We start from the raw sequence: 27962 nt of genomic DNA on the forward strand, positions 1-27962 counted from the left end.
AGCTGATGGCATAAGTAGAAATAAATGAGTATGTCTTGATAGCTATTATGTAAATATGATGGCAGAATGACCAAAACAACGCCACAGAGGCTGGTATCCTATCATCAAGTCACCCTGTATTGACACGTGCAAAATCCTTAACAACAATCCAGCTTCTTCAGAACCAGCTCTCAAAATAAACAGAACCTCTGACACTCCTAGTTATATCTGTCAGCCAGGGCACCCTGATTGGACCAGATTAACAGCCCCAATCGAGGACTCATATTCTATGAGGTCCACTTGGCTGACCTCATTACAATCACTACATCCCTCCCCTTTGAGTTCAAGGATATAGGTCAGTTCTCTTTTTTGTAGCTCCTCCTGGGGCATTTTAGCACTGGGACAAGTTCCTCCAACTCAGCCACTGATACAGGCAGCATGTAACGCAAAGTAGTCTGTCTCTTGCATTCAAAGCATCTCAGAATAAATCCATTCTCCTCCTCAGGTGACAAAGGCATCAAGGAGGTGACATCTGCCATGTATGTATTTGATTCCAAGAGGTATCTTCAATGCTTGATGGAGATAGAGAACAGACGAGTTCTGGAACAGTCAAAAAGGCAGTCGAGGAGCAAGGCATGTTGTGCTCCTGCACCGTTTGCGAGTTTGCTACTTACGTATTGTCCATGTGCTTTTTTGGGATCATTGCACCTACCTGAACTTTATACGGAAAAGGACCTGTGCTCGCATCGACCATGTCTCTTGCCCATGCAGGATCATTCCCATAGTTCCTAAACCAAAATTACTCCCATGAAGTAAACTATCTTCTCCTGCTGAGCAGAGTCTTGTGTCCAGCATTAGCATTCCTTTTGCTGTTTCACTCTTCCCCCTTCAGTTCTGGGAAGATCAGACTTAACCTGGTGTGGAGTCTTCTCCCCATTAAAAACTCTGCTGGAGAAATTCCTGTAGTTGCATGAGGGGTGGTCCTATAATCAACTAGAAACCTGGAAGTTTGGTATCTAGTGAAGCTGTCGGCTGTTTCTTTAAAGAGACAACAAGGTGCAGGGCTGGATGAACACAGCAGGCCAAGCAGCATCATAGGAGCAGAGAGGCTGACGTTTCGGGCCTAGACCCTTCATCAGAAAAGGGGGAGGGGAAGGGGGTTTTGAAATAAATAGGGAGAGAGTGGGAGGCGGATAGAAGAGGGATAGAGGAGAGGATAGGTGGAGAGGAAACAAACAGGTCGAAGAGGCGGGGATGGAGCCAGGAAAGGTGAGTGTAGGTAGGGAGTTAGGAAGGGGATAGGTCAGTCCAGGGAGGACGGACAGGTCAAGGGGGCGGGATGAGGTTGGTCGGTAGGAGATGGAGGTGCGGCTTGAGGTGGGAGGAGGGGATAGGTGGGAGGAAGAACAGGTTAGGGAGGCAGGGACGAGTTGGACTGGTTTTGGGATGCGGTGGGGGGAGGGGAGATTTTGAAACTTGTGAAATCCACATTGATACCATTGGACTGCAGGGTTCCCAAGCGGAATATGAGTTGCTGTTCCTGCAACCTTCGGGTGGCATCGTTGTGGCACTGCAGGAGGCCCAGGATGGACATGTCGCCTGAGGAATGGGAGGGGGAGTTGAAATGGTTCGCGACTGGGAGGTGCAGTTGTTTGTTGCGAACCGAGCGTAGGTGTTCTGCAAAGCGGTCCCCGAGTCTCCGCTTGGTTTCCCCGATGTAGAGGAAGCCACACCGGGTACAGCGGATGCAGTATACCACATTGGCAGATGTGCAGGTGAACATCTGCTTGATGTGGAAAGTCTTCTTGGGGCCTGGGATGGGGGTGAGGGAGGAGGTATGGGGGCAGGTGTAGCACTTCCTGCGGTTGCAGGGAAAAGTGCCGGGTGTGGTGGAGCTGGAGGGGAGTGTGGAGCGGACAAGGGAGTCACGGAGAGAGTTGTCCCTCCGGAAAGCAGATAAAGGTGGGGAGGGAAAGATGTCTTTGGTGGTGGGGTCGGATTGCAGATGGCGGAAGTGTCGGAGGATGATGCGTTGGATCCGGAGGTTGGTGGGGTGGTACGTGAGGACGAGGGGGATTCTTTTTTGGTTTTTATTGCGTGGACGGGGTGTGAGGGATGAGGTGCGGGAGATGTGGGAGACACGGTTGAGGGCGTTCTCGACCACCGAGGAGGGGAAGTTACGGTCCTTGAAAAACGAGGACAACTGAGATGTACGGGAGTGGAATGCTTCATCCTGGGAGCAGATGCGGCGGAGGCGAAGGAATTGGGAATAGGGGATAGCATTTTTGCAGGAAGGTGGGTGGGAGGAGGAGTATTCTAGGTAGCTGTGGGAGTCGGTGGGCTTGAAATGAATATCGGTTTCGAGGTGGTTGCCCAATATGGAGACAGAGAGGTCCAGGAAGGGGAGAGAGGTGTTAGAGATGGTCCAGGTAGGCTGTTTCTTTAAGCCTGGCTTCAAAATTCGGATTGCTGTTTCTCCCAGAACATTGGATAATGTATAGTATGAATCTGTCCCTGTATGAAAAATACCATTTGATTTTAAGAAAGACTCAAACTCCCTACTGGTAAACGATGGCCCGTTATCTGTGACTAACATTTCCGGGAGCCTGTGTATTGTAAAAAATACGTGCATTTTCTATTATCGTCCTCGTGTTTAATGAATGAACTCTAGGCACGTCTCGCCACTTTGAGTGGGAAGCTACAATGACTAAGAACATTAAGTCTATGAAAGGTTCTGCATAGTTGATGTGTAACTGAGTCCAAGGTTTACCCGGGCATTCCCACGAATAGGGGGGAGCTGTTGGTGATAATTTTTGTCCTTGTTGGCACTCTCAGCTCTGCCCCGCCAAAGCAGATATATCTGCATTCAGTCCTGGCTGCCAGACATAACTTCTTGCTAACTTCTCCATTTTGGAAAACCCTGGATGATCCTGATAGAGTTCGGCCAGTATCTGGTGGCGACCTTTGCTCGGACAATCTCTCTTGCTCCCCATAATAATATGCTGTTCTCTGCTGTGATCTCGTCTCTCTGGGTCCAAAAAGGTTTCAGTTCTGGTTGTGACAGCGCTTTGGTCTCTTCCATCACCACCAGCTGTTTCAGTTTTGCCAGGACCGGATCTTTCTGTGTCTAAAGTCTGAAATTGTCTGCTGTGACTAGAAGCGTATCCAGAAAATTTAAAACTGTTACAGACTATTCCACTGGAGGTACCACCAGTGGTGTATCTGCCAGTGGCAGACAGTTCAATGCATCTGCATTTGCTACTTAGTATTAGAGCCCACCACTGAATTAGGTCTGAAGCGATAGGTGGCACTGCCTTCTCTAAGTGGACCCAGCATGGGATTATGGTCCTTATTATTATAAATTTACATCCATAAAGGTATTGGTGGAACATCCTGACTCCAAACATGACCACCAAATCTTTCATCTCTATCTGAGTGAATTCATGCTCTTCATTAGCCAAAGTCCTCAATGCATAAGTCATTGAGCATTCCTCGCCATTGGGCCACCCATATTGATAATACTAATACTATCCTGTTGGAGTACAGGGAGGCATTGCATGTCAATAACAGATCTCCCTTGGGATAATAGTGTGTCAACACGTTAAACAGCTGTTTCTTCACTTCCCTGAAAGCTATGGTTTGGCTCCGTGACTATTTCCAAGGATGACCTATTTTTTAAGAGTTGATGCAAAGGTGCCAGGACGGAGCTAGGCTATGTATGAAAATTCTACAAAAATGCACCAGCTCAAGCAAAGACCTAAGCTGTGGTACAGATCTGGGAGCTGGGGCACCTTTGATCACTCTCACTTTATCTTCCATTGGTGGAATCTGCTCTTGTCGACTTTGTAGCCCAATTAGATCAACTGGAATACTTGGAACACATATTTTTCCCTTTTGAGATGTATGCATAATGTCCAAGGACTAAGTGCTTCTTATCGTCTTCCCTGTTATTAGCATGTTATCTAGATAAACGGCGACCTGTGGTAGACCTTGTAAAAAGGTTATGAGGTTTACTGCCTCAACTACCCTCCCAGGCAGTGCATTCCAGAACCCCACCACTCTCTGAATAAAAAGGGTTATTTTCTCAAACCCCCTCTAAACTTCTTTCAATTTAAAATTATGTTCACTTGCTATTGACTAAGGGGAACAGCTGCTTGCTATCCACCCTGTCCATGCCCCTCATACTCTTATACACCTCCCACAGTTCCCTTCAATCTTCTCTGCTCCAAAGAAAACAACCCTAGTTTATCAATCATCTCTCTATAGTTGAAATGCTCCAATCCAGGCAACATCCTGGTGAATTAGCACCCTGTCCAGTCCATTTGCATTCTTCCTAGAATGTAGTGACCAGAACTACACACAGTAAATGAGCTGTGGCCTAACCAAAGTCTTGTACAGCTCCAACATATCCTCCCTGCTCTTATAGTCTATGCTCCAACTGACAAGGACAAGTGTATGTCTTCTTAACTACCTTATTAACTTGTCCTGTCACTTTCAGCGATCTGTGGACATGCATCCCAAAATTCCTCTGTTCCTCTGAACGTCCTTGTGTCTTGCCATTCACTGAATACTCTCTTACTTTGCTCCTTCTTTCAAACACATCACCTCACAATTTGTCAGGGTTAAATTCCATTTGCCATTGATCTGCTCACCTTACCAATCCATTTACATACGCATGCAACTAACACATTCCTTCTCACTGTCAACCAATTAGCCAATCTTTGTGTTATCCACAAACTTGATCATCATGCCCCTTCACATTTTCAAGTACAGTTATGAATATCACAAACAAGAAGGGACCAGAAATAATCCCTGTGGAATGCTGTTGCAACCAAGCTCAAGTCACACAAACAGCCTTCTACCATTCCCCTCTGTCTCCTTTCACAAAGCCAATTTTGGATCCAACGTGGCCAATAAAATGGTTGAGGTTGGCAACAGGACAAATAAACACCAATAGGTGGGAACTCTTTTTACAGGATCGGTGCTGTTGTACTTGGCAAGAGACAGAATAAGAGAATTTGCAGCTCACCACCCATCAAAATCCCCATGTAATAGAATTTGGAAATATTGAAAGAACAGAAACAAAAGATATATGAACAAAGAAAGAAAGAAAGCTGGAGAGCCGAAATCAGGAAAAGGAGAAATTAGACAACCTTGGATTATGTGAAATATGGTGGACAATTTATGAGTGATGAAATGAAAATTATATTATCAGAAGAAAAAAATGAAAAGTAGCATTTCAATCAACACAGAGGCAGGAATATGTGTGAGTGACATTAAATATAATTCAGGTAGATCAATGCTAGTTGATAACCTGTGGACACTACTACCATTCAAGTATGTATGCCTACAGGTAAACATCCAGATGAGGAGGCTGATGAAATATGACAGAATGGAAAAAGACTAATTGGATGTGAGAGTGGAAAGTACTATTGAATTATGAGAGACTGGAATAGTCATGTGGGGATCAGTTAGAAAAGGAGCATAATCCTGTGAAAGTGAGAACAGTAATCCAGCTAAAGAAGACTGCTAATGGAATACACAGAAAGCAATGGAACTTAGAGAGAGGGAGATAGAGAGAGAGAAAGTACTAAACAGAATTTACAAACTGGGTGAATTAAGCACTAGCTAAGAATGATAAGAATACCACCAATATGAATCAGCAATGGAAACACATGAAAGAATCTGCTAAGGAAGAGGATTAAGTAGCATGTGCTTTTAAGAAGACAAAAGGATGTAGAATCCATGGGTTTTGACGGCAGTGCTGTAAAAGATGGAAGAGAGGAGAAAGTAGAGGATATCACTAATGAGAAGATAAGCTGAAATACACACACTTGAACAATGAGCTTAAAAAAACAGAAATGGCATGAGAACAATAGTTTAAGAAGGAGTCAGATATATTTGAGGCATTGGATTGACGAAGACAGGTAGATCCAATATATGATAAAGCAAAGGAGATTTGTGGCACTCATCATAAGGAACTAAAAACAACAGCAAGAGAGTGTAGACACCAATGAGGTAAGAAAAGCATGCAAGGGGTATATTGAAGAACTATATACAAAACCTGCCTCATGGTAGACTGTAAAAAAGGTGAAGTCACATGGTATCAGGGTGAGCTGGCAAGATGGATACAGAACTAGCTTAGTCACAGGAGACAGAGGTTAGTGGTGGAAAGATGCTTTTCGGAATGGAGGGTTGTGACTAGTGGTGTTCCACAGAGTTTAGTGTTGGGACTTCTGCTGCTCGTGATCTATAATTTGGAGGAAAAGTAGCTGGTCTATGCAGATAGTGAGGAGGATTGTCACAGTATACAGCAGGATATGGATCAGTTGGAGGCATGGGCAGAAAAATGGCAGATGGAACTTAATCTGAACAAATGTGAGGTGATGCATTTTGGAAGGTCAAGTACAGGTGGAAATTATACAGTGAATAGCAGAACCCTTAGGAGTATTGATATGCAGAGGGATCTGGGTGTGCAGGTCCACAGATCACTGAAGGTGACAGCGCAGGTAGATAAGATAATAAAAAAGGCTTATGGCATGCTTGCCTTCATTGGAAGGGGCACTGAGTATAAGAATAGACAAGTTATGCTGCAGCTTTATAGAACTTCAGTTAGGCTACACTTGGTATATTGCGTACAGTTCTGGTCAGCACACTACCAGAAGGATGTGGATACTTTGGACAGGGTACAGAAAAGGTTTACCAGAATGTTGCCTGGTATGGGGAATTTTAGCTATGAAGAAAGGTTGGGCAGGCTGGGTTTGTTTTCACTGGAACGCAGGAGGTTGAGGGGTGACCTAATAGAAATTTATAAGGTTTTGAATAGCATGGAATATTGTGGAAAGTATGAGGCTTTTTCCCAGGGTGGAGGGGTCAATTATTTGGGGATACATGTTTGAGGTGTGAGTAGGGAAGTTTAAAGATGTGTGAAGCAAGTTTTTCACACAAAGGGTGGTGAGTGCCTGGAATGCACTGCCAGAGGAGGTGGTGGAAGCAGACACAACAGCAGCATTCAAGACACACCTGGATGAATACATGAATTGGAAGGGAATAGAGGGATACGGATCCTATAAGTAAAGGCAGTTTTAGTATGGAAAGGCAAAATGTGGCAGTGCACATTTGGGAGGGCTGAAGGGCCTGTTCCTGTGCTGTATTGTTCTTTGTTCTTTAAGACCATTGATGATAAGACTTTTGAAGTGGTGACAGAGGGAACAAGTTTGTCTGGGGCTGTCGGGGCAGGCGTCGCCATGCTGGTGGTATTCTGCTAAAACTGAGCATAGAAAGCACTGAGAGTGGATACCTCCTATTTTCAATCTGAATGTCTCTGTCAAACATGAGTACTATTCCTGTGTCAGACTGTGCATTTTGATCAAGCTATTGATGATCAACTCATAAGATCATCACCTGCGTTAGGCTGAGCAGCTGCCTGATCTCCAGCAATACTTCCATTGCCTGCTCCTGGATGTTTTCTCCTTAGGGAGCTGCAAAGATTATGCTCCTGACTGCATTCTAGCTGTACTATACATCGAGATGTCAGTATCTGAGCAAGTGGATGGCAGAGAAGATAGCTTTGTTGGTGCTTTCTCTGAAGGCCTATATCTTCTTCCTTAGAAGTAGTTCAGGAAATGATATCCTGATGAATGCAAGGCAAAAGCTTCAAAAAATGTGTCTTTTTTCAAAAATATTCAAGAATCAAGACATGTTTGAATACGCAGTCTGCCGTGGTGAGATGGGGAGGCAGTGGGGAGTGATGACAAAACACTTGCAGCAAAGCACATTAGACGGATAACAAAAACCAGGAGAAAGACTAACCACAACAGTCATTAAGAACATAGAAAATACAGGCAGGAGTAGGCCATTGACCCCTTCAAGCCTGCTCCACCGTTCAATAAGATCATGGCTGATATGCCTAAGGCTTCAACTTCTCTTTCATGCCAGCTTTTCATTGCTCTCAACTCCTGATGTTTCAAAAATTGAAGTCCTTTTTGAGTACTTTCAGTAATCCATATTTATGAGCCAAAGACTTGCCTTGAGCCTAAATCTCCCACTAACTGTAGCCACAAGTACTTACACTGCTAAGATGTCACAGGATATTCCAACACCCCTGGCACTAGTGCCATCTTTAAAAGGCCACTGTGCACTTGGTCAAATACTGTCAAAGCAGATTGATTTTATTGTCATATGTACCAAAACACAGTGAAAAGCTTTATTTACGGGCGGTACAGGCAGATCACAGCAAGCAAAGGATGTACAGATCAAAAAGACTTAGAGGCATTACAGATTTAGAACTTAAGTTTAAAAGTGTAGAATGGTTATAAGGACTATTAAAGTTAAATCTGCTGTAGGAGCTCACAAGGAGTCATCCGGTGTCGGCATCATCTTGCATCATGGGCTCTACATGGCTCATGACATCTGCTCTGAACATGGCACATAAACAGAAATTGAAATCCTGCTTTTCAGAGAGGGACCTAGAGGTCCTATTTGATGGAGTAGCACAGAGAAGGAATATCCTCTTCCCACAAGACTGGCAACGGAGGCCATGACTCTAGACTCTGCCATCCTGGTCCAATATTGCTACCTGAATCAGTAGGAATTCAGCAGCCTGAAGAAACAATTAACAGTTTAGGAAGACAGTCATTGACCTCCTTCACTCTGCCTGGGTAAGTGCCACCATCGCCTCTCTGCTACCTTGTACTCACTCTATACCTGCTGCTGCATACACTTCCCACTGAGGCTCATGCTCTACCATGCAGACAATTGCATGCAACATGTTCCCTGACTTATACTCATCTAATTCCCTGACAGCATTAACCCTGGATGGCCTCAACACCTACTCATGCTCTACAATTCTCACTTCTGCAGTCAACATCTTTTTTTATTATTACCGATCCAATTTCTCACACCATCAACATGTCATCTGTGTTGTCTATTTGCACACCTCACCACCCTTCATCCACCTGCACCAGCATTCAATCCTTCCCTTTATCTCATTCCCAGAGAAAACAGTCAACAACTGGGCAGAAAGATCTAAGACAGATTGCAGGATGCCTGACATTTGGATCCTCACCTCCTACAAGGACACATTCCTGAACCTGACCCTGAGCACTCCAATGATAATGCCAAGGCCTGGAACTGAAGCCAGAAACTACCCTTGACTTAGACTTGAGTTCCTGCCTAGTGCCCCGAATAAAGTGTGATTTCTTTGTCTTGACTGTCATTTCATTGACGCAAATGCACTGTGTTTGCTGCACATACACATGTCACAAGTGTGAGACTGATATACCATGGTACCATACAGCAACATGTCCGTTCCCTTGACTGATCACAGCTAACAACCTTGCAAACTTCCTGATTTGACAGAAATTCACAAATCCTTTACAGTTCCTTAAACAGCACCTTCTAAACCCACAACAACTACCATCTAGAAAGATAAGAGCGTCACATACACAGGAACACCACCACCTACAAGCTTCCTTCTAAGTCACTCACTAGCCTGACTATGAAATATAATACCATTCCTTTGGTGTCAGCAGGTCAAAATCCTTGAATTCCCTCTCTTGCGGCATTGTGGATGTATCTATATCAAATAGATTGCAGGGATTCAAGAGCAACTAGGGATGGGCAATAAATGCTGGCCCAGCTAGCAATACTCACATCCCATGCATGAAAATAAAACACAGCCTTCAGGGTTCATACTTTTAGCTGCAGAGACAGTACCTATATCCCCAATTTATACAGTCCCCAATTGTAACTTAAGCCTTTTTTAAACCCTCCCACATGAATGGATGCCACAGTACAGAGCTGTGATCATTTCCTTATCTTCCTTCCATACAGCTTGAAGGGCATTAAACCTGCTTGCCGATTGCAAGGCTTGAGATTCTTTGATTGCCACTGTTTAGATACCTCGACCTGCATTTTTTAAAGCAAAATCCTTCCTTTTTTTTTTAGACTATTGATCAATCTGAGAAATTAGTCCAATAAATAACTGCCTCAGAAATGTAATAATAATGGTACATATTTCAACAACATTAAAATGTTCTTCAAAATTGCTTATAGATAAAGCTTCTAGCTTTTGTCATTCACTACTTACAGAGAGAATATTCTTCATTGTGATCACAAAAACATTGTAGGCAATAAGACAGTCCCAATATTGGAGGATTATTTTAATAGGTTTTAGTAATAGCTCTCCACCAAAGAGCAGGAAATAAAAACAGGCGACAAGGTAACCCATGCAGAAGATACTGATTCGTGTTGTTCCTGTGATAAAGATGATTGTGAGCACGAACCAAAATAGGTAACTGAATCCAATTACTTTTATCATATCCAGGTAGGATCTGTGTTTTGAGAAAAGAAAGCAATGAAATTTCAACCATGAGATCATAAAGATCATACAGAGGAGGCAGATAATTCAGGACACCTTTTTTTTAGATTTTTTTTCTCAGAAATCTACATTCCCCAATCATAACATCTAATATCTATAATTTCAGAGTTCATTGCATTATCTAGAAGACTGTTAAAGGTATTAATCATCTTTTATTTCCTCTAATTAGTCCTGAACTTGCCTTTTATTAGTTTATATTAATAAAGCTTCAGGTTAACTTAGTACGTTACCTTGAAACAGAATATAAAGATGGTCAATAATAGCAGGTAAAATATAATGCAAATAAATTCAATAGCTAGGTTGCCAAATCAATTAGAATACAAGTTCTTACTGATTTCAAAATACTTGAAAGATTTTGCATTTCAGGAAATGATTCTAACATTAGTGAGAGATGCATACCATATTGCAACTTAATCTGTTGGTTTATTTAGCTTCTGCATAAGAGTTAGTCTTATAATAAAAACATCACTGGCTGTATGAAAATAAGGCGAAGTCTCAAAATGGCTCAACCATAAGCTTTGGCAATAATGAATGGCTACACTACCAACTTTGTTTTGGTCTTGAGTAGATTTTGGTGTTTGCTCTTCCAGCATTTTCATTTATTCAGCAGAACAGCAGGTTTGATAATAAGTGACTCCTTTGAGGAACATAAGTGTAAAGATATGCATCTTTATAAAGGTATTATGGACCACCGCTAATAGGATTGCAAATCATCAAGAATTCTTGTGGAATTACACTAATTTACATGCTATTGTGTGGACAGGTTTGTAACAAAAATTAATGCTCATTAAAGTTGCTGGTGATTTATATATATTTATACACATTATGTTACAACAAACATAGTACTATTATATGGAACATGTGCAAGCTCATGTCAGAATAAACATTTATCTCTCACTAAATATGAAAGACAGCCATCAGGGTTCATGCTTTACCTGCAATGAATGAAGTCCGGCACTGGATTATGTTGACTGAATGTGGCTGCATCCAAATCTCTGCAAATTTCTACATTGTCCCCAGCAACTATCCTTACTGCAGCTCTGTTTTCATCTTCAAACACCTGCCACTGCAGTGATGCACAGAGCAACATCATGAAGTCATCTAAAAATCAACAAGACAAACATATCTGATATTTTGTTTTGCATTTCGAACTAAATGTGTTACATTAAAAAGACACTTTGCATTTTTTGCAACATTTGAAAGTACAAATGATGTGATTTTTCAGAGGACAACCTAGTATAGCAATCAATTTTCCTTTCATTGTTCTGAAAAGGACTCCAGTCTGCACTCCTACACAGGTTGTCTTTATTTTACACATCCCAATTCCTAACCACACACCCTAACAACAAAATCACTTTTAACTGGGATTTAGCCTAATCATGTCAGGAACCACTGGGGCAACACATTGGACAACATGGTGGCTCAGTGGTTATCACTGTTGCCTCACAGCACTAGGGACCTCGGTTCAATTCCAGCCTCAGGTGACCATCTGTGTGAAATTTGCACATGCTCCCCATGTCTGAGTGGGTTTCCTCTGGGTGCTTGAGTATCATCCCACAGTCCAAAGATGTACAGGTTAGGTAGATTGGCCATGTTAAATTGCCCATAGTGTCCAGGGATTTGTAGACTAGGTGGATTAGCCTTGGGAAATGCAGGGTTACAGGAATAAAGTAGCGGGGGTGAGTCTGGGTGGGATACTCTTCAGTGAATTAGTGTGGACTTGTTGGGCCAAATGGCCTGTTTCAACACTGTGGGGGTTCTATAGGTTTAAAAACTACTGATCAAAATGGACTCGTATTCACTGGAGATTGAATGAAATGCATCAAATTGTATAATGTAAAATAACAGAAAATTCTTAAAGGGGTTGATTGGGTAGAAATTGACTGTTTAATTCCCTGGCTGGGAGCTCTTTTGGCACAGTGGTATTTTCCCTACCTCTGGACCAAGAGACCTTGGTTCAAGTTTCACCTGCTCCAGAGATGGTGATATCAACTCTGAGCAGGTTGGTTAAAAATAAAACAAAACATAAATACCCTGGCTGGAATCTAGAATTAGTCTCAAGATCATATGTCAACTATTTAAGAGTGAATTTAGGAGATTATTGTTCACTCAGAGGTGTGATGCTTTATAATTCTCCACTTCAAAGGACTTGAAAATTCAGTTATTTAGTACATTCAAGTCAGTGATTAACAAATACTTGGGCACAAATGAAATCAGGGAAAATGGAGATACTGTAAACAGTTGATATGGGGATTTAGCCATGTCCTTATTAAATGGTGCAGCAGGATCAGTGAACTATTTGGCTTACACCAGCTCTTATTGCGCGCTGCTCCAAGTATTCCACATCAATATAATGTTTCCTTAACTGCTTGTGATAATAAATCATTATTTTTTATTTGTTTAAAACACTTTGCAATTGAGCTGTTTCTTGGGTAGATACTTAAGTCATCATGAAAGCGTAAACTTCATCTGCTTTTCTTGACAGTATAAATATGCTGAGTTCATTTCTCTAAAGTATGTCACCACGCTTCAGTTAATGAAATAAATCTAATCAAATAAACTATATTGGCAGGTGTCAGATAAAAAGATTATTTTCTGAGATTACAGAATAAATGTTAATAGTTCATTCTATGATTTTCACTTAACAGATGTATTATATGTGGAAAGAATGAAGTATCAAGCTAGTGACTGAAAAGAAGCAGGAACACAAGTTTTCTCATGGAATTTACAGAAACATTTAAATTATCCTAGTTAACTATGAATATTTTCATTGGGTTACTGTCAAAAAGCAATGTCGCATTTATTTTCCTTCATTCCTGTGCAGTTTGATTTTACAAAAAATTATACACCATTTTCGATAATTTGTTGTGAGACTACATTAAATTTAGCAGGATGAAATGATTGTGCTGTCTACTTTTGTCCTTCAGCATAGATGTAGAAAATTTCAACACTACAAAGAAAAGAAATTTCTTAGTAGGATGAATATTAAAGACTGTTAAGAAAAATGTAGCTGGAAATTTCCATCATAAATATTTCATTTATAAGCATCCGACTGAATTATTACAGTTGTTGAAATAGTAAAAATGCAAATTTCCACAATTAGACAGAAATATTTAAAGTATTCAGTGTATCTTTTAAAGCCATTGCAGTGATTCGAAGTAAAATAAATTTCTCTCAAGCAACTGTAATTTTGTCAATTTGTAATTACCTGTAACTGGAATTTGGGATACTTGGTGTAACTTAGATTTAGTTTCTAATAACTAATAAAAGACAATTATAGTTGACAATATTTATATCATTGTATTAAAAAATACCAGAAAAATTATAAATGTTTTCACATTTAAAAGAAAATGTTAAAGTTACTATCATTATGCTATAGGGCTATGGTTTGCTACTTTACTACCAAATAACAGTGAAAATGTTAAACATAACTTAAACTCAACATTTGTGCAATAAACGTTTATAAATACTTGTTCGTATAGTAGAAATTAGATGTTATTATCGTGCATGAAAGTAGATTATGCATGAATGCTAAAATGGCAGAAGTTATTAAACAAAACAGGGAGATATATTAGTAAACATCAGCAACATAGAACACTGTGTACCACACACGAGAATTATGTCATATTTCTGAATTTAGTCCCTAATTCTAATGCTTTCAAAACATTTCCGGTACTCACAAATGAGAAACATCGGATTTGGATTTGTGATGAAGTCTGGAAAGTACAACCACTTAATAAAGTTTGAGTTGATTTTGGCACTGGCATATCTCCATGGATACTCTGCAATACAATCAAAGTACTATGAAACATATCTATTGGTATTTATTTGGACAATGAAACAGATCTGTCTACATTTCATTTTGACAGGTAATTTCATCATTGTCACTACAATCAGAAAAGAAAAAGACTGAGAAAAATGATATCATTGTAAATTCAGCTGTGAACAGAGAGAGTAATGTATTGCCCAACTTGTTGCTTAGAGTACTCCTATCTCAGCTCATGATATTTTAAAGCAAAATTCAAACAAATTTATTCTTTAGTTAAAGGGAAACTGGTCTCCCTCCAAACTGAGTATGATCACTTTCGTAGAGTTTTAAATTTAGTTTTTTAAGTTTTATAACTAACAATAAGTGTTGGAAGAGAAACAATCATGATAACTATTGGAGCACACGATTAATTGAGCAAGTGTGTCACAATAAATTTGTCTGTGCCAGTACAATCAGAATTGTGCATTTCAATCTATAAAAAATATATAAACATTGATAAGGATTATGATGCGTTCCTATTTTCAGCAAAGTCAAGAGTATTAATAATTATTGTACTAAGGTACCCCTCACACCAATGATTTTTAATTACTATTTGTGTCAACGTGACACAAGTTACAAGATACATAAATTAAGTCAAAGAAAGGTCAGACCACTATTCTTAGATTTTTCAAAGCCAGCAATCTCTTCAACTGGAAATTCAAATTTATTGATATTAATTACAATAATTCAAAAACTACAATACTTTTACCTTTACACGCAGCAGGTGGGATGCCAATACAAAGTAGGTACTGAAAGGTCAAAATGCATGCTAGGAAGCAACAGTATTTAGGCCATATTTCTGCAATGGCTTTTCTGCGGCGTCGGTAGAGTAATGCAAATAACCAAAAAGCATGAAGCATGGCATACACATCCATCCGTTGGCCAATCACATTGACAGTCATTAAGAAACATATCTGTGGAAAACAAAATAGAAATGGTATCACTCACAAAAGAATACTGTCAAAATAATGTTGTAAACAGAGAGTTGGAACGTAAAATTCCAAATTCAACTTGCAATTTCTTATATGAAGTAAGTCATTAATAAAAAGGCCCAAATATTGAATATGAATCGGGCAGAGGTTACGGTTGAATTTTGGTAAGTTTTTACTTGTTTTACATTTAAAAAATGAGTGAGACAAAGGTGAATTACTCCTCCATTGAGTGTTGTTATGACCATATGGCAGAGGCTGGTTTGGCAAATGTAGGTACGTATCAGTTCAAAGAAAAATTCTGGTAATATTAACACAATGGTCTGAATCGTGTGGAGGTGATGGGGTTCTCACTTACTGGCCACATGACCAGCAAGAAACTTGCACTGCATTCTTTGGGGAAGGACTGCCAAATCATGAGCGAATGATGCAGTTGAAAGGCCAGTAGTGGACTGTTTCCTGGGATTTGGATAACAGGGACTAATAAACCACAGATTGAAATCTGTCAGTGAATTACAGGCTGGTGGCTCTTTTGTTCAGCAACATCACCAAGGAGATAATGGCTTCTGGAGGAAAGACACCGACCAGAAGTCCAGGATAATGGTGTGACCCAGCTGCAGGTGCACAGTGGGTACTATTGGGTAGGCAGGGGTAGAGAAAATAAGGGCAGTAGCAAAGTCAGGGATTGCTCCCAGTGGGAACTTCTCTTCTTGATACAGTAATGTGTTCACCTGCCTTCTGCCTGGTTAAAAACTTTTCCCACCTCCAAACACATGACTAAACAGAACAGAAAATTCCACCCAATGTTCTGGACAATTTGTGAAATAAAATTAGTTTCTATATAAGCAAGTTATAAATCAAATGTGAATGTCTATTTTGTAGTTTTAAGCCTTGTAGATCAGACAAGGTTCATATTGAATTCTTCATTAATGATAGTTAAATTCAGGTGAAACGATCTTGGGGACACTGTAAATTTCCTAGTTTTGTACTCCAACATAAAGGAATTTATAAAGTTAGCCAAGATTCCTACTTATGATTGCTATTCAAAGGCCAATAATAGAAATACCTCAATTTTTAAAAGTTCCTTTGTGGAATGTGGGCATCACTGGCTGGCCAGCATTTATTGCCCTTCCCTAGTTACCCTTGAGAAGTGGTAGTGCGCTGCCTTCTGAAGCTGCTGCTGTCCATGTGTTGTAGATAGATCCACAATACCCTTAGGGAGGGAATACTAGGGCTTTAAGCCAGTAGCAGTGAAAATAGTGGTGGTATTCCCACATATGTGTTGTCAACGTCCTTCTAGGTAGAGGTTGTCATGGGTTTGGAAGGTGCTGTCTAAGGATCTTTGGTGAATTTCTGCAGTGCACCTTCTAGATAGTACACATTGCTGCTACTGAGCCTCAGTGATGGAGCGAGTTGGATGTGTGCGAGGTGGTGCCAATCAAGGGGACTAGTTTGTCCCGGATGGTTTAAACTTCTTGAGTGTTGTTGGAGCTGCACTCATCCAGGCAAGTATGGAGTATTCCAACACACTCCTGACTTGTGCCTTGTAGATGATGGATAGGCTCTGGGGAGTCCGGAAGTGAGTTAGCCACCGCAGTATTTCAAGCCTCTGACCTGGTATTGTCCCACAGTATTTGCATGGCAAGACTAGTTAAGTTTCTGGTCAATGGTAACCTCCAGGATGTTGATAGTGGAGGATTCAGTGATGGTAACACCATTGAATGTCAAAGGACACTGGTTAGATTGTCTCATATTGCACATGGTCATTGTCTGGCATTTGTCTGACGTGAATGTTACTTGGCACTTGTCAGCGCTCGACATTGTCTAGGTATTGGTGCATTTGAACATGGACTGCTTCAGTGTCTGAGGAGTCACAAATGGAACTGATCATTGAGCAACCACTGGCAAACATTCTGACCTTATAATGGAGGGAAGATCATTGATGAACCAGATTAAGATTTCTAGGCCAAGGGCACTACCCCGAGGAACACCTGCAGAGATGTCCCGGAGCTGAAATGACTGACCTCCAGCAACCACAACCACTTTCCTATATGCCAGGTATGACCCCAAGCAGTGGAGAATTATTTCCATTGATTCTAGTTTTGCTATGGCTCCTTTAGGCCACATTTGGTCAAATGTACCCTTGATGTCAAGGGCAATCACTCTCACTTCACCTGTGGAATTCAATGCTTTTGTCCATGTTAGAACCAGAGCTGCAATGAGGTGAAGTACGGAATGGCCCTGGCAGAACCCAAACTAGGTGTCACTAAACAGGTTATTGCTAAGCAGGTGCTGCTTGATCACACTGTTGATGACACCTTCCATCACTTTACTGTTGATCGACAGTAAACTGATGGGATGGTAATTAGCAGGGTTGGATTTGTCCTGCTTTTTGTGTACAGGACATAGCTGGGCATTCTTCCAGATTATCAGGTAGACATAAATATTACAACTGTGATGGAACTTGGCTAGGGGACAGGCAAGTGCTGGAGCACAACGCTTCAGTACTATTATTGGAATGTTGTCAGGGCCCATAGCCATTTTAGTATCCAGTACCTCCTACCATTTCTTGATATCATGTGGAGTGAATCAAATTGGTTGGGGACCATTGGAGGAGGCTGAGATGGATCATCTATTTGGCTCTTCTCACTGAAAATTGCTGCATATGCATCCACTTTATCTTTTACACTGGATGTGCTGTGCTCTTCCATCTTTGAGGATGGGGACATTTGTGGATCCTCGTCCGTCAATGAGTGGTTTAATCATCCAACAATTCACGACTGCATGTGACAGAATTGCAGAGCTTAGATCTGATCTGTTGGTTGTGAGATTGTTTAGCTCTGTCTATCACTTGCTGCTTATGCTGTTTGGCATGCAGGTGGTCCTGTTTGGTAGATTCACCAGGTTGCCATCTTATTTTAGGTATGCCTGGTGCTGCAACTGGTAATGCCGCCTGTACTCTTCATTGAACCAGGGTTGATTTCTTGGCTTGATTGTAATGGCTGAGTCGTTGATATGCCAGGCCATGAGGTTGCAGATTGTGTTGGTGTACAATTTTGATACCGTTAATGGCCCACAGCATCTCATGAATTCCCAGTCTTGAGTTGCTAAGTTTGTTTGAGGTTTGTCCCATTTCACAGAAAGTGAAGAAGGGTTTCCAAGATTACAAAGGGATCTTGATCAAATGGGCCAATGGGCTGAAAAATGGCAGATGGGGATCGATCTGGATAAATGCAAGGTATTGCATTTTGATACAACAAACAGGGGCAGGGCATATACAATTAATGGTAGAGCTTTCAAAAGTGTTGTAGAACAGAGGGACCTAGGGATTTGGGTACATAATTCTTTGAAGTTTTCATCATATATAGACAGGGTGGTTAAAAAGGTTTAGCTTTCTTGCTCAGTCCTTTGAGTATAGGAGTTGGGAAGTCATGTTGAGGTTGTACAGGACATCAGTGAATCTTCTCAAGTACTGTGTCCAGTTCTGGTCACCCAGTTATAGGAAGGATATAATTAAACTGGAGTGGGTTCAGAATATACTTGCCAGGATGTTGCCGGGTATGGAATGTTTGAGTTATACACAAAGGCTGGATAGGCTGGGACGTTTTTCACTGCAGCGTAGGAGGTTGAGAGGTGACCTTATAGAAGTTTATAAAATCATGAGGTTTATAGATGCATTTAATGATAGGTGTTGGCTATTTGGCCCTTCAAGCAGCTCTACCATCAACATGATCATGACTGATCATTCAAATCAGTACTCTAGTTCTCACTTCTCCCCATACCCTTTGATCCCCTTAACCATATGAATAACTGCTTGAAAACATTCTGTGTTTCTGTGGCAGAGAATTCCATAGGCTGAGTTAAGTAAAAGGGCATGTTGTGGGTATGACACTGTGGTACATCAATGGCATACTTGGAATAAGCCAGCAGCTCTCACAGCAAATATACTGTAAGTGCTCAGCCAAATTGCCCTGTCACAAAGTTGAAGGGGAGTAGTTCTAAGTAAAATCAAGAAGTACCATTATCACTCAGGAGCAGCTGCCCAGTCAGTCAAGACCAGCATCTTGTTTCAGATGACGGTTTTGGACATGGTCAATTGGTGTTTGGTCAGGAATTCCGTTTCATTACAGTTCAGGGAATGGGCCATGGTCAGTCATGCAGATCCAGTGGAAACAACTGAGGATTAATTATAAGTTAGTTGAGAAGCTACACAATGATCAATTAGGATTTGGTCTCACATCATTTTTGCTATCCTTCCAAGTCGATCAAGGGTTTAGTCAGTCCTTAGAATCTGCTCACTGAAAGTCAGTGTGGGTTTTCAGGGTCCACCAATGTGGTACAGAGGTTGGGAAATTATTGAGGGGTTCAGAAGCGGCATGCTGGCATGCAGAATTAACAATAACTGTGATGGGGGGCAACTTAAAGCATAAAAATGGAAAATTATATTGGAGAATATCCACTGGAGGTCATAGGTACTTGCAAAGATGGGGAGGGAGTCATCAATGGTCACCACAACCCTGGCTTCAATAATAGCACAATACATCATGATGGTTGGCATGGCTAAGCTACTGTGCCAGGGCTCATTGGGTAATGTTGGGGCATGAAGACTGAAATTAAAATGTTTAAATTAAAATGTCGGAATGTGTAGAAGCTCAGAATTGAGAAGCTCAGAGTGCAAGTTAAAAAGGAACATGAGGGTTTCAGGGAGTCCCAGGTTACATGCTGAGCCTGGTGACTCATTCTGCAAAGCATGATCCGTGTTACCTTCCATCCTCATCCAAATCACAAACGCAAAATAAGACCATAAGATGCAATTGACTGCTATCACACCCCAAGTGGATAAAGTAACTGTTTTTTTTTAATCTGTCTGAACACAAGAGCTCCACCTTTGTTTTGTTCACTCATGGGATGTGAGCATCATTGGCTAGCAAGCATTTATTGCCCAGTTGCCTTTGAGAAGGTTAATTTCTTGAACTGCGGAAATCAATTTAATGTAGGCACAATGCCTTGAAGCAAGGAACTGCAGGATTTTGAGTCATTGACACTGAAAGAATGGTGATACATTTCCGAGTCAGGGTGGTGTGTGATTTGGAGAGGAACTTGTAAGTGATGGTGTTCCCAGTAAATTGCAGCCCTGTTCTTCTAGATGGTAGTGCTCATGAGTTTAAAAAATTTTTTTCTAAGTAGCCTAGTGAATTCCTGCAATGTATCTTGTGAATGGTATATTGAATGGTAGAAGATACATTGCAGGAATTCACTAGGCTACTTAGACAAAACTTTCCAAACTCATGAGCACTACCATCTGGAAGAACAGGGCCATTTTGACCTGGATGGTGTCAAACTTCTTGAGCATTTTTAGAACTGCTCTCATCCAGGTACTGTTACATGCAAGCTGCATTTTTTGGGTGATATTAGGGGTAGGTGTGGGTTGCAAGGTTTCAGCAATCCTGACACACTTACAAATTCCTACTGTATTTGAATGGTATGGTTTGTGCTACAACTATCAGAGTAAAGTCCATTATGTCAAAGGTCTATGTACATTCATTCCATGGCATTCCTTGTCAAGTCTTCCATGTCCTGTTGTATTTAGACTATGCTGAACTGTCACAAGTGTGTGTTGTTAAAGCTGACTGCTTACATTATCAGGAGCCTGTTTTGTTTCTGATATTCCCTAGACAGGTTCATTGGAACCATGACCAATAGATCCAGGGACAGAAGGGGTTATCGTCATTGCAACAGAGGTGCAGATAAATTAATTGGGAGCAAATTTGCCAATTTTCATTGGCTGCTGAACGGCCTCCATATGAAGAAATCACAGCTGAAGGTTTCCTCATGCAGAGGAGTTACAGAAGTCTTAACAGTCTATCATCATTGATGCTATTTCCTCCAGATGAACAGGTGCTTTGTTGCCTTCGACTTGTTTCCCTGTGACAAGATCAGTGCTTGCTTCTCCCAGGTGCAGCATGCACCGTACACACACTGGGTTGAGATATATCTTATCGCAGCAGACTCCATCCATAGAAAAGGATTCCATTCCATGGATATACAAGTTTTTTTGTAATCTTTGGTACCAAATCTTAGAACATGATGCCTATATTCTTAAGAACTCTCAGGTTCCTGCTTAGTCTCAAGGGTCAGATGTCTTAACAAGGATGCTTACTGCGATACCAGGGCTGATGACTCCATTACTCAACTTCCTGATTCAGATGGAATTAGATATAGTGCAGTCCAATCTTCCAGTAATGCATCATGGAGCAGACAATAAGCCTCCTGAAGATGAGATTCTGATACTTATATCAGTCACAGGGAACCTTGCAGGACAGTCCAGGCAATCTGCGCTGCATAAGTCTTGCATGCTGCACTCTGCATAACTGGAACAGGCAAAGAAGGGATGTGATAATTTCTAAAGAGCTTGGAGAGCAGCAGCAGTCTTCCAAGGAAGAAGCAGAGGACATTGAGCATGGGGACCATCACCTTCAACATGACAGAGCAGTGCAACATTGGGTGTAATAAGTCAGACAAGGTTTAATTGATACCTCTCTTCAACAGATATAAATTAGGTGAAGTGATCATTCATTGACTGTTAAATTTGTTGTTGCTTGAAAGGCAAGCAGTCCCTGCTTGTTCCTAGAAGCAAGTGTAGCTCTTTTGTTCAATTGTTCTTTGCTTTTCCTGTTGTTAACATTTTCAACTGTTTGAAGGCTTTGCACTGTGGTGATGCTCCCACGTTGAACAATGACAACTTGTTATGCCATACTGGACATTGGGGAAACCCTTACATGAGGTTCTAATATATTCTGCCACTAAGGAGAGGTAGCCTGTGTAGTTTCATTTCGGTAGCTGCAGTTGCAACGACAGTTGATGATGGCAATATATTTATGAATGTAAGATTATATTTGTAATGAAGTGTCATCCCTGTAATCTAAATACCTTTAAAACATTTCTTTTTTGCTTCCCTTCTACGACATGTACTGGCAGCAATTGACCTCATGTACAGCTGGGCTTTAAATTTGATGCCAGTGGCATGAATCCTAGAAAGTTCTGACAACAGCGATTACCTCCACTGCTAGCGACTGCACAATAGCAGCACTATAGAGGTGTGGTACATATATAATGAGATGATCACTGGAGAATTGTGTGACATAATGAGCTAGAGCTCATTGACAGAAGTCCTCACTGAAACTTAAATTTGGTTAAATTCAGCTTGTTGATTCTGGAATTACCAGATTCATGGATGATGGTTTCACTAGTGGATGAGCTGAGGCAGAGATTTTATGAAGGTGAAACAGACTTGTTGGTAGATCTTCACCACCTTTGAAAGTGTAATTAGGGTGTGGCCATACCTGAGAAACCTTTATCCAAAGAACAAATTAAGAAATAATATTTGGTCAGAAGCTGAGCTCAGGGTTAAGTAGAGCACAAAGTTTGCAATTAATTCAGTTTTGCCTCAGAAAGCAGTCAAGTAGGCAGATGTGATTGATGACTAGGGTTCAGAGTTTGCAGTGTTAGTTCAAGACAATGGATTGATTTGGCAAAATGGTGTGCTCATCAAATATTCAGTACTGGGTAAACTGCATAGCAAATGAAAAAGTGAATTCCAGCAGGATATTGCTAGAGTACATGTGGAATCTGATTTGATATCTTCAAAAACATCACTGCGTTACAAAATACAGATGAAAAATAGGAGATGCATTGTTGGCCCCCACCTATTTGTCAAAAGTGTGAATGCATGGAAGTCATGTGAGGAGAGTCAGTTTAGCAGTGATGTCCTCTTTGGTGAATAGCTTATCACAAGCCAGCATTTAGGTTCACACACAAGCAATGTTTTTGTGGAAAAGATTCTGGAGAACTGGGGATCCATCAGCCTGGATGACAATCAAAATAAAACCCACTGCTCCTGTCTCGCCCATAGTCCTTTATTTTTCTCTGCTTCAAAGTTCCCCATTCAATTCTTGCAGCAAAGAATTCCATGCTCTTACAGCTCTCTATGCACAAGGTCTATTCCTAGCCTGTGCGAGTGTATTCCAATAAACGTCACAGTCTATGTGAAAATAAAGACAGAAAGCTGGAGTAAAAAGTTTTTCATCCACAACATTGTAGTTGGTAAATATTAAAAAAAGTAAAAAAAGTAGAACATTTCTCTCAGTCTGTCAAGTCAGATAAATGTTCTGATGAAGTCTAAGTACAAAAATTTAACCTCTTCCAAGCTGTCTATTTTGAATAAATGAAGCACACAAGAATACTGACCTAGAGGTCAGTCCTCATGAGTAAAACTGTATCTACAAATCTGTTGCAGAAAGATTCAACTAATTAAACCATGCCTTTCTTGAACCCAAATTCCTGAATCTCTAACTCTGCACAGCCACTGGAGAATCCATGCACATCAATTAGTGGGCATACACATTGATTTCTGGTTCAGCTGCTGCTGTGCATGGACCTTGGAGGTCCATGGAGCAGGAAAAAAAGATTACAGGGAACATAGTATGCCCATGCTGTGTTCATTCAGTGTTATTACAATGCTTTTATAAAACTGCTTTTCCTGAGACTTTTCCTGCCAGTTTGATAATCTAACTACAAGGTTGAAAATAAAAAGAAAAGCTTGTTATTACAAGCTTCTATCTCACAAAGGAGGCTTCAGATCAATCCACATCCAACAATCTGCTCTGAAAACTCTTCACATTTTGACAGCTGAGACAAGTTACTTCACAACAGATGAGACAATCCACAACATTTTAAAAGAGTCAACAACATCCTGTGTAAGATAATTCCGATATTTTTTAGAAATGTGAATTCACCTTCTGCTTCTTTGCCAAAAGATAATCAGCTTTTCCTTGAGTCATTCACATATTGTTTGCCAGTTTAGGTGAATTCCAACCATTAATTTTGAGATGTTTTGTTTACAAAGTGTAATAAACAAGGGCGAAAAACATTATCATTACCACCTTCAGTATTAAAAACTTTCAACAAAGAATTAGATAAAAACTTAGAGGGGAAAAGGCACGTAAAACTGTACTATGATCCCAGCTGATGTTATAACCTCCTCCTTTTTTATTCTAGGCCAATGGCGTTTAATTGTTTTTAAACGGAAAATCACAGAAATGTATGGCAGAGGTGGTGGTCATTTGGTCCAATGTGTCTTTGCCAGCTCTTCAACCGAATGTCAGATCTTCTCTTAAGCTTCTCTCCAAGGAGAAGAGTCCTAACTTTTTCAATCTATCCTCATAACTGAAATTTCTCACTGCTGGAACCATTGAACATTAGCCTGTGATTTTATATTACTTGCCTAGTGACGTTATCATTACACCACCACCTCCCACTACAATTTCACTTTTTGAAGTTAAGTGCAACCCAGGATATACCACTAAGTTAATATGGAATAAACAGTTTATTTTAGTGCTATATAAAGCTAATACCAAATATAAATAATTCCTAATTTTGTCCTTTAAACACCAAGTTTCAGTGTGACACCTGTGACTGCCCATTATCTGCTAATACCTTGAAGTCTTTGTTCTAGTTTGCTTGTTTGCTGGAAAAAAATGAATGTTGAACTTTCAAAACAGCCTGAGGCTTGTCAACTTGCTTTGTTTCTGTTCTAGAGAAAACTATCCATGAATTTACTGTGCATCACTGTGTGGTGTCATTCCAAATTCTTCTTTTAACTTGTTGATATACAATACTATGGTGACATAAGGCAAACGCTGTTACCTTTTACAGTTGTAAACAGAAATTCATTTTCTCATTCTGCATGATCTGCACCACACATAATAAACAACAAAATGTAAAGGCTTTTGCAAACCAAGTTTTAAAATTGTTTGAATTCAAACACAAATTGTGCATTTGCAACAAATTATGAGTTTTAAATGTAAATCTGGAAGCCCTTTCTCCTACATCACTTCATCTTGTTGTTTTGTGATAACACTCTGCCACTGGTCACACTGCAGGTAGGCCTCTGGATCCACACCTCTGAACTGGAATGTTGCTGGCTGCACTCAAGTATGGAGGCATAGCAGGTCATTTCAGTGTCTGCAATTTGATTTTGGGGCCCTGGGTCAGCTTCTGTCACTCAGATATTGGACGTGGGCACAGCAGGTGTTTGTTAATTTCTGTTTGCTCTGCAAGGGCCTCCAACTGCGGCAGTGGCTTCTGGAAGTGGACATCATGATTCAGCATGATGATCAACATACAGGCACAGCTTAAACAGAATGCGGAATGAGTATGAGAGATTAAGTCTGGTATTGGGACTGGATCAATGAGTCAATCACAATCTGTGACCTGGAGACCATGGCTCTAAGCTTTTAGAGTTCTGAGGAAAGGTCACTGGACCCGAAACCTTAACTCTGATTTTTTCTTCACAGATGCTGCCAGACCTGCTAAGCTTTTCAGCAACTTCTGTTTTTATTCCTAATTGAGGACAGTGTTGGGTTTGTAAGACTTAAAATCCAAATCAAAAAGCCTGCAATGTTGGAAGCACAGCAGGTCATCTGGAAAGATTGTTCCTACCATTGTAGGAGATGGGCAAAATTCCCTCTAGAAGTGGTACTTGACCACTAGAAGCAACCACAAATTCCTTTAAGGGTAAAACCCTCTACAGGCTGTGTTGTCCAATGATTGCTGAGACTCCTCTGGCATGAGGACACAAATTAGAAAGGGAGACCTCAATATCAAATTTCAGCCATTGGCAAGCCACCTCCAAGCACCTCTGCGGTATGACCCTAAGAAAAACCTGTTCCCACTGGGAACACCTTGATAGTAGTGTCAGTTAGCCAGCAAATGGGACTTGTCAGGAATCCCTGCCATCCCAATAAATAATAATAAAAATATTATTTGTGGTTCCGAACACTCATATTTTCAATTAACTGTTATTTGCATATTATTCGGACATTTTTGATTACTAAGGCATATAAATAAGATTTTATTTCAAATCCATATGCTGCACACCTCTAGCCCAAACTTGTAGAAGAAGTAATTTATGAAATACTTGGCACAGTTCACCAGTCCATTATCCAAGTGTTGCCTTGTGATGTCATGAAAGATTGTTTTTGTTACTGGATGTGGAAGGTTATTGCGGAGCCTAAAGTACTCTTGATGACGGTAGATTGTCACTTCAAATGCTAAAACAGCAAGAATCAGCAGGTTGTTCTAGAAGAGAGAAAAAAATTACATTTATTAAACTTGAATTTCCTAAAGTTCTGAAGATATATTCTAGGCTACCTCTGAAAACATTTTAAAATTTAAGGCCTCCCATGAAAGTCAGAGGGTGCTTTTGCTATCTGTCTTCATACAATGTACAAGTGCTACTGATAGCAACTGAAATGAACTAAGCAAGTTTCCAGAAACTGCACATTAAGCCTGCTGTACCATTCATTCAGAATATGGCTGATCATTTATCTTAACTCCATTAATTGATATTATTAGTATCCAGAAAGTCTACTGACTTCTGCATTGAGCATACTCAATAGCTTTCTTGTAGTATCCCACAAATTACAGCTTACCGTCCTGAGAATGTTTATTTCTACTGTTTTTTTTGTCTGGTAACCAATTCTCAATTCATAATACTACCTCTAACCCCATGTGCTCTAATTTTGTTTACTAACCTCTTGAGTGGGACTTATCAAAAGCTTTTGAAAATCCAAACATATCACATCCATTGCTTCTCCTTTATGTAACATCTCTAATAGTAACATCCCCAAAAAACTCAAATGGGGTTTTCAAACATGATTTCCCTTTCGTGTTCATTCTTCCCAATCTTACCTCAGGGAAATGTTCCAAGTGTCCCCTTATCACATTCTTTATATTAGATTCCAATATTTAGTCCCCTACTGATATCAAAATAAAACATCTGTAATCCTCCATTTTCTCTTTTCCAGCCTTTTTAACGAGTAATTACAGAAAAACTAGATCATCTGTTTTGAAGGAAATGTGACCAGACCTATGCCATTGACTCTTTGACCAGTATCTAAACAATGAGACAGCATCAGTAAAGTGAAAAGAATAGCATCTATGATCAAGCTTCAAAATCTCCCCTCCCCCTACCGCATCCCAAAACCAGTCCAGCTCGTCCCCGCCTCCCTAACCTGTTCTTCCTCCCACCTATCCCCTCCTCCCACCTCAAGCCGCACCCCCATCTCCTACCTACTAGCCTCATCCCGCCCCCTTGACCTGTCCGTCCTCCCTGGACTGACCTATCCCCTCCCTAACTCCCCACCTACACTCACCTTTACTGGCTCCATCCCCGCCTCTTCGACCTGTCTGTTTCCTCTCCACCTATCCTCTCCTCTATCCATCTTCTATCCGCCTTCCCCTCTCTCCCTATTTATTTCAGAACCCCCTTCCCCTCCCCCATTTCTGATGAAGGGTCTAGGCCCGAAACGTCAGCCTTTCTGCTCCTATGTTCATCCAGCTCTGCACCTTGTTGTTTCGGATTCTCCAGCATCTGCAGTTCCTACTATCTCTCTCAGCATCTATGATCATTTTGGCATTGGTTAATCAGGGCCTTAAGGTCTTGGATTGGACTTTGAAGGAACAAGCTGCTGAACTATGAACTATAAATAGTTACTACAACTCAGCAATTCTGACATAAAACAAGGAAGTGCTGATGCTGGAGATCTGAACCAAAAACAGAAATTTCTGGCAAAACTGAGCAGATGTGGCAGCACCTGTGGGAGGAAAGCAGAGTTAACATTTTGATTTTGGTGACTTTTCATGAGAAGATCTGCTGAGTTTTGCCAGCAATTTGTTTTTATTTCAGCAAATCTGACAGTAATATTAACTAAGATAACAAGGTATAGAGCTGGATGAACACAGCTGTCCAAGCAGCATCAGAGGAGCAGGAAGGCTGATGTTTCGGGCCTAGACCCTTCTTCCT

At 40.8% G+C, this 27962-nt stretch overlaps 1 protein-coding gene across 1 annotated transcript in view; it reads right to left on the bottom strand.

Moving 5' to 3' along the window:
• Positions 1-27962, bottom strand: part of LOC109920528 (piezo-type mechanosensitive ion channel component 2-like) — a 696943-nt gene that overhangs the window by 123355 nt on the left and 545626 nt on the right. Inside the window, exons 24-28 of the mRNA XM_048596193.1 lie at positions 26036-26236; positions 14878-15082; positions 14041-14142; positions 11296-11461; positions 10070-10313 (exon numbers count right to left, since the gene is read on the bottom strand). Of these exons, the coding sequence (XP_048452150.1) occupies positions 10070-10313; positions 11296-11461; positions 14041-14142; positions 14878-15082; positions 26036-26236 (918 nt within the window). The remainder of the gene's footprint in view (positions 1-10069; positions 10314-11295; positions 11462-14040; positions 14143-14877; positions 15083-26035; positions 26237-27962) is intronic.

The sequence above is a fragment of the Rhincodon typus genome, chromosome 4 (genome assembly GCF_021869965.1).
Source record: "Rhincodon typus isolate 14 chromosome 4, sRhiTyp1.1, whole genome shotgun sequence".
Classification (NCBI taxonomy): domain Eukaryota; kingdom Metazoa; phylum Chordata; class Chondrichthyes; order Orectolobiformes; family Rhincodontidae; genus Rhincodon; species Rhincodon typus.